General features: G+C 36.6%; 1 protein-coding gene across 4 annotated transcripts; it reads right to left on the bottom strand.

The window, feature by feature from the left end:
* Positions 1-3,146: 3,146 nt before the first annotated feature.
* On the bottom strand, positions 3,147-11,870 carry LOC756750 (CUE domain-containing protein 2-B). Of its 4 annotated transcripts, none has more exons than XM_001196471.4 (8): positions 11,733-11,870; positions 9,824-10,006; positions 7,560-7,691; positions 6,925-6,986; positions 5,953-6,065; positions 5,120-5,305; positions 4,210-4,329; positions 3,147-3,615 (listed from the first exon to the last, which is right to left on the bottom strand). In XM_001196471.4, exons 2-8 carry the CDS (start codon positions 9,913-9,915, stop codon positions 3,469-3,471), a joined length of 852 nt encoding a protein of 283 aa, XP_001196471.2. In that variant the 5' UTR covers positions 9,916-10,006; positions 11,733-11,870; the 3' UTR covers positions 3,147-3,468. The 4 variants fall into 4 exon arrangements, with proteins under 4 accessions (XP_001196471.2, XP_011677966.2, XP_011677965.2 ...); XM_011679664.2 differs by lacking the exon at positions 11,733-11,870 and adding an exon at positions 11,067-11,089; XM_011679663.2 differs by lacking the exon at positions 11,733-11,870 and adding an exon at positions 10,645-10,796.
* Between the last annotated feature and the right edge of the window lie 628 nt (positions 11,871-12,498).

The raw sequence follows: 12,498 nt of genomic DNA, 5'->3' as shown, positions 1-12,498 counted from the left end.
CCCCCTCTCCATTTCTATATCCCACGTTATTATCACTCTTATCGCCCCCTTTTGTACAGTCTGTTCTCCTCTCCCTGTTTTTTATTACTCAGTTAAACCATGTTTATAATTATATGGTTATAGTTTATAGTTAATTGTTTTTGTACTTAAGCGCCTTTGACGAACATTTCTTGTAATAATCTGTTATATAACCAGGCTGTTCTTTGTTGTTGTCTTTATGTTATTGTTATTCTTCGTTTTTTCTTACTTAAATGCATTATATGAACTTGTTCCTTATAAGTGCTCCTTTTATATACTTTTCATGTTATAAATTTGTTAAATTGTATTAAATTCATGTCCGAAGAAAGACAAATAAACTTGAAACTTGAAACTGAAGATTTTGTTGGTATCATCATCATGTATTTATCAATTATAAAAATAACAAACCATCTTTTTTGATGGAGGCTTACAAACACTGTACAAATTCACATAAAAAAAAAACAATCTAATAAACGACAACAACAAAGGAAGAAACAACATAATAGTACATGTACATGAATAAAACAATAGTTGCACTGAAGAAGAGAATAATTTGGGGGTTCAATTTATGGGGGACATTTTTACTTACAAATATTCATGTACTCGTACACACCAAGTACATGCTGTTAGTTTGTTCAGCCTTGGAACATTGTTCGGCTAAGCATTAGGAAAAACCTAAGGAGTTGTGAAGATAAATTTAATTGATTTTATTTCCTATAAGTATCAACTTTAAGGAGTTATGAAGATAAATTGACAGCAAATATGCTATATTAACTTCACACTTCATTTGATCTAAGCAACATTACATGAACTATGAACCCTACGTCACGATCATAATGCATTCAAATGTCAAATGCGGTTGGTGAAATTTAGGGACCAAATGCTGATAGCTTGGATATGCCCAAATAAGAAATACATGTACATGTAGGATAAAGGGCTATTGTGCCAAGCCACAAATCCCCCCATTGCCAAGTTATAACGAGATAATCAGATTAACGCGATGGTACTATCAATAGCGCGTGCAAAACACTAGGCACAGTACAATGAGCATGAACAACTCTGCACAAGTTAAAGATGCAAAGGATTTTCCCAAAGTCCAATCAGTTATACAAAAAATGTTATTTACACTTCCTCAGTCGAATTTGCAAATTAAAACTACTTCTTGCGGTTCCAACAGATTTGCCTAATGGAGGGTTAACTGCAAATATGAAAGAATTTTGATTCCAATATTCAGAAATGACAGGTCAAGGTTAAAATATAGGCCTTCATGAACTTGAAAGGGCTAGTCCACTTTCAAATAAATTACTTTCAATATAAGCAGAAAAATCACACAAACAAATCCAAAACAATTGAGCAAAACCGGATTACTAATACAAAATTGTGTGAATTTTTATGACATGAAAAACTTTGAAAATCACCACACAAATTGGCAACTCACTCATGAGTCTGTGACGTCATCTCTTTAGAAAACGCATATCTTCTTGTTTCCCTTCTTCCATAAGTATTTGCAAAGGTTTGGCAGTTACTTGCAATTTGTTTGATTTGCCAAATGACATAAAAAGGTTACATGTTACGATAAATAAATTTTCAATCGAAGATGTCAATTTCCCCCTCAACTCCCCCGAATTGATCTTCAATGCCCCAGGCGTAAAGGGTGCAAAGTTAAAATTGAAACATTATCTCATCGAGCAATGCAACATTTATTTCTGAATATAAATCATTACTTACTTCAATACAGTTAAAACAAATAAAACAGAAAATTGCCAATGTATTTCACTGAATAATATCAAAATGACGCAAGTGAATATATACATACACATACACAGCATGGAATGATTTCAATGTTATTACAATATTTTTACACTACTTGTATAATGAGATTGCACAATTTTTATTTGTTAAACATTAATATCATGAAATAAATGTTGAGTTCAGGAAAAGGTGAAAAATAATTTCCGAGCTTTCAATGAGATAACAGTTTCTTGCAGATCAGGGCCGTGTTTCATAAAACTTGTTATCAATAGCATGTAATTTTTATAAGGTACTGAAATCTTTAAATTTGATTGGTTACAAGCAGATTTATCATAGATCTTTGGCAGATATTATTCAATTCAGTTCAATATCATTTCACCAAAGCGATTACATAAACTATAAAATACATTAATAGAACTATACATTGTTACATAACAGAATATAATTCATGTATATACATTGGTACAATAATATGAAAGTAGCTTGGCAGGTAGCAGCGAGAAAGGAAGTGATCCTTAACCCTATTTAACCCGGGCTATTTTGAAACTGCGTAGCCCGGGGGGGGGGGGGGGGGGCTTCTAAGGCCCCCCCCCCATGATCTCGGCCTTGAAACGCCCGATCGCCGCGAAAATTTGCATACATGTCAAGTGAAGTGTATAGAATACTATGGTAATTTCAATTTTTTGAAGAATTCACTCATTTGCATATTTACGGTAATTTATGCAAATAAGTTCATCAAATTCACATTTTTGCCCATAAATCAGACATTATTCATATTTAAGCATTCTTTCTCACTACATATATTTGGTAGACCATTTGGAATAATAATACAACACAACAAATTGAAAAACCAGGGTTATTTCTTATGTTATCTATTGTTTTGATAATTTCTCATGTATTTCTTTGTTTTTTTAACTTATGTATTTTAATGTTTTTGTTGTTTTATTTCATTTCCAACTATAATTTAACTATTTTGACCCAAAATAAACATCTCAACTATAAACAAGACCAAATAACCATTGCTTTATCTCTTTATTTGAAAAATGAGATTTCCATATGTTGTGTACACAAATCACAAAAATGAGCGATTTTAGGGCTGACATGCAAAGACAAAAGGACACGTGACTTTGTAATGGTAGGTCCGATTTTCAAAAAATTTCTTTCAAAAGATGCGCAAGACTCGAAAGAAAAAAGTCACAAAATTTCAGTGCAAGATTATCTTGCGTTAAAAAATTATCGTGACAAATGTCGAGGGGGGGGGGGGCTTCTAAAGCCCCCCCCCCCCCCCGGGCTAAATAGGGTTAAGAGTTATTGATAACAAGATTTATGAAACAGGGTCCAGATTGATATAAATTTTCTTCATTTCTTCTTCTTCCATCATAAATTGTCAACTCGTTTTAATGATACATGATTGAATTACAGTCAGTCAGCCACTCAATAGTGTCTCACAAGTCAAGTCTAAAAAGTAAACAGGTTTACTTTCATGATTTGAATACCAGGACACTGCAAATATTTCAATTTCACAAACATGACATAAGTGACATATTCATAATTCATGCACAGTTCTACAAAATTTGATAGTGGCTGCAAGGGATACATTACCTTTAATAGAAGATGGCTGGAACCCCTTATCACAAACATTCCAGACATAGGCAAAACGTTTGTCAAATCGCTCTTTTGGGAGAGTATGAACAAGCACTAGTGAAAATGGTAGCTACGTGCAGGCTTGAGATTAATGAACGTTTTCTTCATCTCTTCCGTCATTGGTTTCTTAATCTGAATAAACCTCTCTCCTTTCGTTGAACAGACTTGGTTGTTCAAGTATCTCACCATCTTTTTCTTTTCCTGTAATTCAGAAGGATATAAAAAGAATACAAAAGATTTATTTCATTTAATTTCAATTTTTTCATTCTCCATAAAAAAAATTAAACATACAAACATGATATGCATATAAAAGATTGATTCCAAGAAAAATACAAAGGGAAGAAGCAAACAAATTTTATGGGAATGTGGGGTTAACAAAAAGGGCAATTAGCCTTATGAACGTCAACCCCTTACGTCGACCCCTCAAAATACACGACCAGAACAGAATGCATAATCAATTATGGGTGCCAAAAATCTAGGCCTGGACCCCAACAATTTCATGGCTCAAGCACAGAGACTTTTAAAATATAAATTTTTACCCTGTTCAAAATTTTTTTAGTGTGGAGTCCCAGGTGAAAGCACTAATTTTCATTTTTTGGCCCCATTCGTGAGAAAATAATTTTTTAAAATTGATCGGAGGGGGGGGGGGGGGGGGGGGGGGGGGGGGGGGGGGGGGAGGGCTAGGTTAGGAAAAAGAAGACGCGGCTTAGACCCGTTATTGTGCAAACAATTGATATGAAATGGAACAGATTTGAATCAATCAATCAATAAAAAAAAACGTAGAAAGTACCCTACCTGTTTTGGAGCCACAGGTTTGTGGGTAACGGAGTCGTCCTTGACGTCTACGTAGCCATATTTCTGGAGGATTGAATCCTTAACCTGTTTGTCAACGTGACTGGCCTTCTTCATGGTACACTGAAACAGAGAAAGAAAAGAACATTTCGAGGGTTCAGTGACACAAAGACGTAACTGTTGCCAAAATGAGTATTTGATATTGTTGATATCATAATGTTCAGAAAAATGTGGGCTTTCCAAGAAACAAGACTTAACTCCACCCAACACTCCATTGAAGTCAATGGCTAGTGAAACAAAGACTTAACTCCTTAAGGCTCAAGTGCTCAGTGACACATACACAACTTTTTCTCAAAATGGCCTAAATGGAGGTACGTCTTCATGTCACTAACCCCTCGATTTGGGCTAACAAGATTGCATAGCACTATTTACCCCCGATGTGCCACTAGGTTTTCACATACAATAGTGTAAATTGACTTTCAGAAGAAGGCAACTTTTAAAGTTATGTTTTATGTTTGGGTATACAATATGTTTCATGGGAACAATATAATGAATGTTATCTTGTTTTCATTCGGAATGAAATAATACAATTATTAGCCTCAAATAGTTAAATCCCCCCCCCCCCTTGAAAAATCTGCGTACGCCACTGAAACTGTCTGGCTAACTGTGATTGCATAGTCCTATACGTGACTTGAGCTCATTCAAAGTAGCATGTGCAAGAAATATGCATATGATTGGCTGGGGCCTGATTCACAAAGCCTTTTTTCAATGGCAAATAACAAAAATCAGTGACAAAACTGCTAATAACCAATCAGAAGCAAGGATTTCAGTAGCTTATAACAAAAACTGTCATTTGTCACTGATGACAAGTTTTGTGAAACACTCCCCTGATCTATTCAAAGCCCCATTTCACCTCATCCTTCGTCTCTGTGGGAGCATTCTCTGCCCTCTCCATCTCAAGAAGCATGAGATGAACCGCATCCTCCAACCGGCCTTTGGCTGTTACTAGGCAACGACAAGCCTCCAGGGAGCAGGATGCAGGGAACATTTCAAGGAGCTGCTTAACTTGAGCATCGTCATCTTCCTCACTCTCCCCGAACTTCAAAAAGAAATATAAAAACACTTAACAATAAAGTTGAGCTCTGGTCATGCGATTGCATTGTGAAATAAAAAGGTGTGGAATGGATCAGAAAAAGTTGATCATGTACATGTAGCAGTATTTAGTAGTAGTTAGTATTGGTGTGTACTGCAAGTTCTGGAGTCATCAAAATCATAATAAATTTGACCCAGTCTTGGTAAAGTAACAAGCACTGTACACAGAAAGATGTATATGGGACTACACAAATGGTGTCGGGGCTACTAACCTTGATTTCCTTATCTGTCTATGCTCATTACTCAGCCAGTATACATTTTCTACCAAAATTGTTTGACAAATGACATTTATTTGTACTCTTGAACATTCAGTGTAAGTTTTTGATTCTTTGAGAATTCATTTTCTTTTTTTACCAGAACTCAAGTCATTTCACATTTCATTCTCCTTTTTTTAATATTACTAATAGAACAAAATGGTACAGTTTGAAGTTTATGTCTCTTGAAAATTTAGCGAGATGGATGTTCAAACAAATATTGCTAAATAGACTTGTGTGTCTCTGTGGCAGAGGCTTGTAGCTGAACAGCTGGAAGTTTTGGAGCTAGAGATTTTTGTGCTGAGATCAAAAGTTTAACTCTGAAATATATCACAATTACCTCTTGTTTATCAGGACCCTGACCTCCGCTGACCTCTGATAGGGCCATCCTACTTGAAGCTCCAGCATGCGAGGGCAGGCTCACCTCAGGAAACACAATATCAGGTTTGTTTTCTAGTTACAGTTAAATGAGAGGGAAGATGGTACATTTGTTTAAAATACACACAAATTCATGTAGTTCTACATAGTATAGCTGTACTACAGTTATATATTAAATATTTGTTATTTACACTTTCCAAATCAAATTTTGCATAAGTTGAACTATTTTTGTGGTCCAAATAGATTTTAATTATGCAAAATTAGCTGTATTATTGAGCTAGCTCAGCGAAATGTGCTTCCTGTAACATCACGAAAAGTCCTGTCCTGGGGAGTGTTTCACAAAGACTAAGATCGACTTTAAGTTGGACTTAACTATGGCAGGCCGTTCATTCCACTAGTTCCTCTAACTATTCCTGGCATTGGTTCTGAAGGGACGTACAAATCATGGTCACAAATCCACAGAATTTACATCTTTTGATACTTCATTATTGAAGGAAAAAAAGGTTATTGAAAGATCATAATGGTGAGAGCGACCAGTGGCAAGAATGGCCTGCCATAGTTAAATCCAACTTAAAGTCAATCTTAGTCTTTGTGAACCACTCGCCAGGACACAGAAGGCATAATACTGATGATGGCTGAGAAATATTCTAATTTGACAGTTAAGCCAATATAAAGTCGAATTATCACAAGGGAGAGGTCTTTACACATTCTAGGGATGTGGTTAAATGCATCTTGCATATTAGAATTTAGAAGCATCTTGAATTGGTGCCACCACGTTTTCACTTAGCTGCACCTAGACTCTAGAAGTGGTTAAATTCATGTTAAATTAATACCTTTACTGAACGTTTCATTTTAAATAGTCTGTAAAATCAAAGCGACTAGGAATGATGTGAACAAGCCTGCAGGGAAAAACTAACCAAGATTTCAAACAAACCTCTTTCTTTGGACTTTGAGAGCTCATCTGCCAGCTCGAAAACCCATTCACATATGGTGTCACTAAATATAAATACAGAAACAAAAAGAACAAAAATTAATAGGGATCTAATAGTACAATCATGACTCTTTCATAGAGCACACATTTATATTCTTCTTTTACTGGGGAGTGTTTTACAAAGACTAAGATCGACTTAAGTTGGGCTTGAACTATTGCAGACTGTTCATTGTGACATGACACTTTCGCAAATTGTTACGAAGAGCCATTTTCACAGCCAAAAGATATCATGAATTGCATTAATGCAGTGTTGTGTCAGCTGTGATCCTATATCGTGTATGTCAAATCTGAACAACTTGTGAAATTCAGGAACATTTTTATGGATGGGAAAGTTTCGGTGTTAAGCCCATCGGTACTAGTTTGGCCAGAAGGGATTAGACCTCCCTTCATGGTCACTGACAGGTGGTTATCTCATCAAATCAGCTCTCAATTATTAAACATATAAAAAAGGGGACCATGGGGGACCAACAGTCACCGATTAGGCATTGCTTGCCATATAGAGGGCGCAAGTAGCTATACGTAGTGCAGTAGGGCTTTAAAGTATGTGATTCTGTGATGTTATCAAATGCATTCATTACCTACTGACATCCTCAAACCCAGGAATGTATGCCTGCATCATCTCTACGAAGCCCTCAACCTCAAATCCATCATCACTACCAAGATCTTCGAAGACACCCAGCATATAGGAGAGTACGATGTCATCAATACCCCTGGCAAAAAAGGAAAAAGGAAAAAGGAAAAAGCGAGAAAAAGAGGATTAAGAAACAACAATGAATTCAACAACTTCTTAATAGTCCCTACGCAGCACGAATGTCCTTAGACAAGACATTCATCTACATTTGTCACTCTCTACCCAAGAATCAAATGGGTACCCAGAAAGATGCATACATGTACGTTAATGTGTTTGGAATGGCATGTGGGCCCGTTCCAAATGGCACCTGGGGGGTGTTTCACAAAACTTGTCATCAGTGACAAATGAAGTTTTTGTTATAAGCTACCGAAATCCTTGCTTCTGATTGGTTATCAGCAGATTTGTCACTGATTTTTGTCATTTGTCATTGAAAAAAGGCTTTGTGAAACAGGACCCTGGTCTGAACATTCCCCAGAGAGCGGAGTGTGTGCATTATCATGCGTGGATCATTTAACAATTGAATTGAATGACTTGGGTTTCGGGGTAATAATACAGATGCGACTAATATTGCTTTTATTGTAATACCGAGGTCTTGTTCGTCATCTACATGTACATGTACATATACATGTAACCTGCATTAGCTTTAGCACGCACCTGCATTAAAGGCCACACCTTTCATTTCCCTTGAAAATTGTACTTCATTAAGGGTAAAGACCAGTATTGGAAAGGCCCAAATTTCAAAAAATGAAATGAAAGCTCTTATTACCAATCGTGTGAAAGAGTATGTTTTGACTAATACATGATGATAAAAATTTTGCCGGGAAAACGCCTACAATGTACTAATTGATATATTTGGTAAATTAGTTTATCTATTGGTATGTGAGAGATAAACGCAGGTGGCGCGCATGTGTGCGTAGTCCCATATACATATTTCTGTGTACTGTGCTTGTAACTTTACCAAGACTGAGCCAAATTTATTATCATTTTGATGATTCCAGAACCTTGCCTTACACACCAATACTTAAATGCTAGATGATCAACCTTTTCTGATCGATTCCACAACGTTTCTTTCACAATGCAATCGCATGACCATAACTGGTCTTTATCTTTAAGCAGCCAGGGGGCCGTTTCTCGAAACCGTCATAACTACAAGATCAACGACATCTCGCCACTGTCACGCAACTTGTCAGCTAAGTGTTTCACAAAGCCGTCTTTGCCAAGATGAGCGACAACTTCTGCGACAAGCGAGTTGTCACTGCTGCGAACCTGTCATATCTTTTTAATTGCTGTAAAGCGCCATCACAAGTCAGTTTGTTGCTATTCCATGGGCGGCAAAATGTACGATTAGTTTCACTATCATTTCGAGAAAAATATAGACGAGTTCTGTACGTAATTCTCTGGGATGCGAAATGCAAATGTAAAAAAGTGATAATACAAATTATACAGAAATTTTAAAAAGCTGAATATAAACATTACATCACAAATAAATAAGAGAGATAAGAATGTTACACACAGTTTTCCATACTCGATCCATAGTCTTTTCTTAGGATACCGTCATACCTTTGGGGCCTATGTGCATTATTATTTCCTCTCTAATTACTTCTTCCAAATTATATTTTCAATATCAAATCAATTATATAACAAGTATTTATGAGACTCTAGAATAAAAACTGTCTGAGAAAAGGTATTTTGCCTAAAATTCCTCGTCACAAAAAATAAAAAAGTATGTATTGATAAACTATCACATTACGGTATCCTTCAACTAACTTTTTATTCGACTGTCAAAAAAAAAACACAACGGTTTTTCTTCAATTTAAGAATCTTTACAGAAATATGCAAATCATTTGGTGATCTACATTTGATAATGACACTATTTATTATTTATTTTAGGAGAATTTATATGTATATATTTCTTTTTGAACAATTTTAGCCCCAAAACTTGTTTTGGGTTATTCTTGATAAATCAAATGGATCGTGACAAAGAATATGTTCTTGAGCTGCTAGTATCGCGATATATCAATGTCATGTCCGTCATGGCTTTGTGAAACGGTTTATCTACTTCATGACATCTCCGTAGGTCGCCGACAAAGATATGATTGTCATGGAGTTGGTTTCAAGAAACGGCCCCCAAGAGTATATGTAGCTGTAGAGTCTACAGAGTCTATATGGATTTCACTGTACCATTATCATGAATTCATTGAATAAACTTACTCTAAAGAAGCTTCAGGAATATGGCAAGTCACAAAGCTAGAGAGAGATGTCTTTACACGATCAGTTGTATCAGAACTCCCGGCTGCTGCCATCTTGGTCCGGCAACGAGGCAAGTTGAAGTTGATTCCAACTTGATTTCCCAATATCTGGAATATTCAGAGACCATGGATGATGAAGGCAGACCTGCAAAGTCAACAAGATGAAAATAGGCGAAAATATTACCTGGAATATTCAGAAAATAAGCACAATTTTGATATATCGAATCAAACTACCATGTATACATGTACATGTAGGCCTTGACATCTGGCATCCAAGTTCCAACGTCAACTCTAGTACATAGACCTCAATTAGTAGGCCTAGTCTTAGACATTCCTTTAAAAAAGGTGACGTTTGTCAATATTAGAGCCAGATGTAATCTCAGCAGAACCGTCGATATCAGCTATCAGAGACTGAAGCTTTCGATCTAGCCTAGTCTCTAACAAGTAATAGTAACACTAACAGTCAGTGTGAGTGTACAATGAATGGTCTAATCTTGACTAAGACTCTACTCTACTAATAGTAATACTAGGTGTTGTCTGTTTCATGTTGTACACTCGGCACTTGACAAGGACAAGGTACGATATTACGCCAACGGCGGACTGTACTATACTGGAAGAAGAAGAAGAAGAAGAACCTCCTCCTTCCACAAATCGCAGTTACCATGGAAGAATCCTGGGTCGATGAACAGGCTTAGACCTACAACATCATGTATTAAAGAAAAGTAAATAAAGTAAGTATTACTATCTCTTCTTGAACTTAGCTTAGTTGAAGTTGAATATTACTTGTTGTTCAAGTTGTTGCAGTAAATTCTAATCCCAATCGTCCGATCACAGCTCCGTACCTGGCTTGGTATTGGCATCTAAGTTATGACAGGATGCCAATCATGTTGCAATCATGTTATGTTGCAATCATGTCATGACTCATGTGCCAAGTTTGTGTTATTTCACTTTTTATATATATACCCAGATCAAAGTAACGGTCGTTGCATGTCAGGACAGGTTTTGTATCCGGACTCCAATTGGAGTACCGGGTCCCGTGCCGCACCCCTGGGATGGGGATTCCCCGGCCCGGCCCGGCCAGCTCAGGCCAGTTGCTGGTCAGCTAGATCTACTACAGTTGATTTCATTTTAAAACGGCACTTTTAATAAGTTTAGATGTAATATTTAATAAATATTTCAAGATTGATGTGCTATTTGACGCTTACATTTCGTTAAATCCAAAGGCAAAAGTGGTGGCATTTTTGTTAAGCGTAGGCTACGTCCGTACGGACGCAAAAGCCCCCATCGCATCGGCATCGCCTTCCGGGCCGCGCGTTTCCGTTTTACACCCTGCCCTAGGCTTTTCGGCAAGAAATTACACGAAACATGCTGTATCCGAAGTCTAAGTTTGTTTATATCGACGTCAAGAATAGCGAAGCCAAAGCTTATGTACAATTTCAATTGGGGATGCGAGGGTCTTCTTGTTCAAGACGGTTTTCCCGATATATTATTGTTTTGTTATCGCTGGGCTAAATTTTGCGAGCTGATCACGCATCCTCACGCTCTTAGAGTATTGCGTATTAATGGATAAAAATAAATGATACGACTAGGAAGATCAACTAGTCTAGTTAGTATAGAGAGTTAGCTAGCGCTACGTGACGTTTTCAGAGTTCTGGTGGTGTGCAGAGCGCCGAGGCAAGATGTGGACGACTAGACTCCGAATACCAGTCGGTTTGTAAAATTTTATTGGAGAAAAGCCTAGGGCAGGGTGTAAAACGGAAACGCGCTTCCGGGCCGCAGCCATCATCCGCATCACAAGAAATAAATAAAATAAATTAGGTCTATCAACATCAGTCTCATTTCTCAAACAATTAAACTGAAACACGACTTACTTCTTATCCTCAGCTCAGCTAGCAAAAGACTTCCTTTCGAAAATTATAAAGTTAACGTTTCTGATCAGTCCTTTAATCTAGATTTTGGTGAGTTTGTTTACAAATTTGGTTTCGTTAACTGGCCGCGCTCAAAATCCCGTCGACGGTAGCCTTAAGTATAAAAAAGAAAATGAAATTCTATTATCTTTAGTTGTTGTTGTTGTTGTTGGTAAATGTTTTATGGCGTTCATTCAGTAATGAATATATATGCCATAAATATCTTCAATTTTATTAGAAAATCAGTTATAGTCTTCATAAGAAAACTGAGAATAAAGATTTGTAATGAAATAATTAATTAATAATTAACGCAATTTATTCAGAGTCTCTGGATGGTTTGCAACTTCGTGTTTCTGCTTTTTAAAAGTTTAATCTGGTCAGCCCGGTTTCGATTGCATGGAAACTAGCTTTAGTATTATTATTAATTTATTATGGGCAACTATTTAGTCGTGTTTCAGGTTCATTTTTTAAGAAATGAGACTGATTTTGATAAACATAACTTAGTTTATTTGATTTATCTTTTATTTTTACTTCTTGTGATGGCTGATGCCCAATGCCGATGGGGGGTTTTGCGTCCGTACGTACGCTTAACAAAAGTGCCATCACTTTAGCCCTTGGATTTAACGAAATGTATGCATGTCCATGTTAATCCTTCAATAATTACCCAAGCAAAACTCGAGCTAGATGCAAATAAAGGTAAACTAAAAGACATTAATTCATGACATATTGG

Source organism: Strongylocentrotus purpuratus, unplaced genomic scaffold (genome assembly GCF_000002235.5).
Source record: "Strongylocentrotus purpuratus isolate Spur 01 unplaced genomic scaffold, Spur_5.0 spur5_scaffold_17, whole genome shotgun sequence".
Classification (NCBI taxonomy): Eukaryota; Metazoa; Echinodermata; class Echinoidea; order Camarodonta; family Strongylocentrotidae; genus Strongylocentrotus; species Strongylocentrotus purpuratus.
Note: the sequence above shows the minus strand (reverse complement) of the source record. Positions and strands in the feature narration are given on the sequence as shown.

What these genes read in the sequence shown, in the direction of transcription:
- LOC756750 (XM_001196471.4), bottom strand. Translation starts at nt 9,915, where the DNA reads ATGGCAGCAGCCGGGAGTTCTGATACAACTGATCGTGTAAAGACATCT. An exon ending in CCACAGAGACGAAGGATGAG is followed by an intron (nt 4,330 to 5,119) that starts GTGAAATGGGGC and finishes TCTCTGTTTCAG; the next exon opens with TGTACCATGAAGAAGGCCAG. An exon ending in AACCTGTGGCTCCAAAACAG is followed by an intron (nt 3,616 to 4,209) that starts GTAGGGTACTTT and finishes TCTGAATTACAG; the next exon opens with GAAAAGAAAAAGATGGTGAG.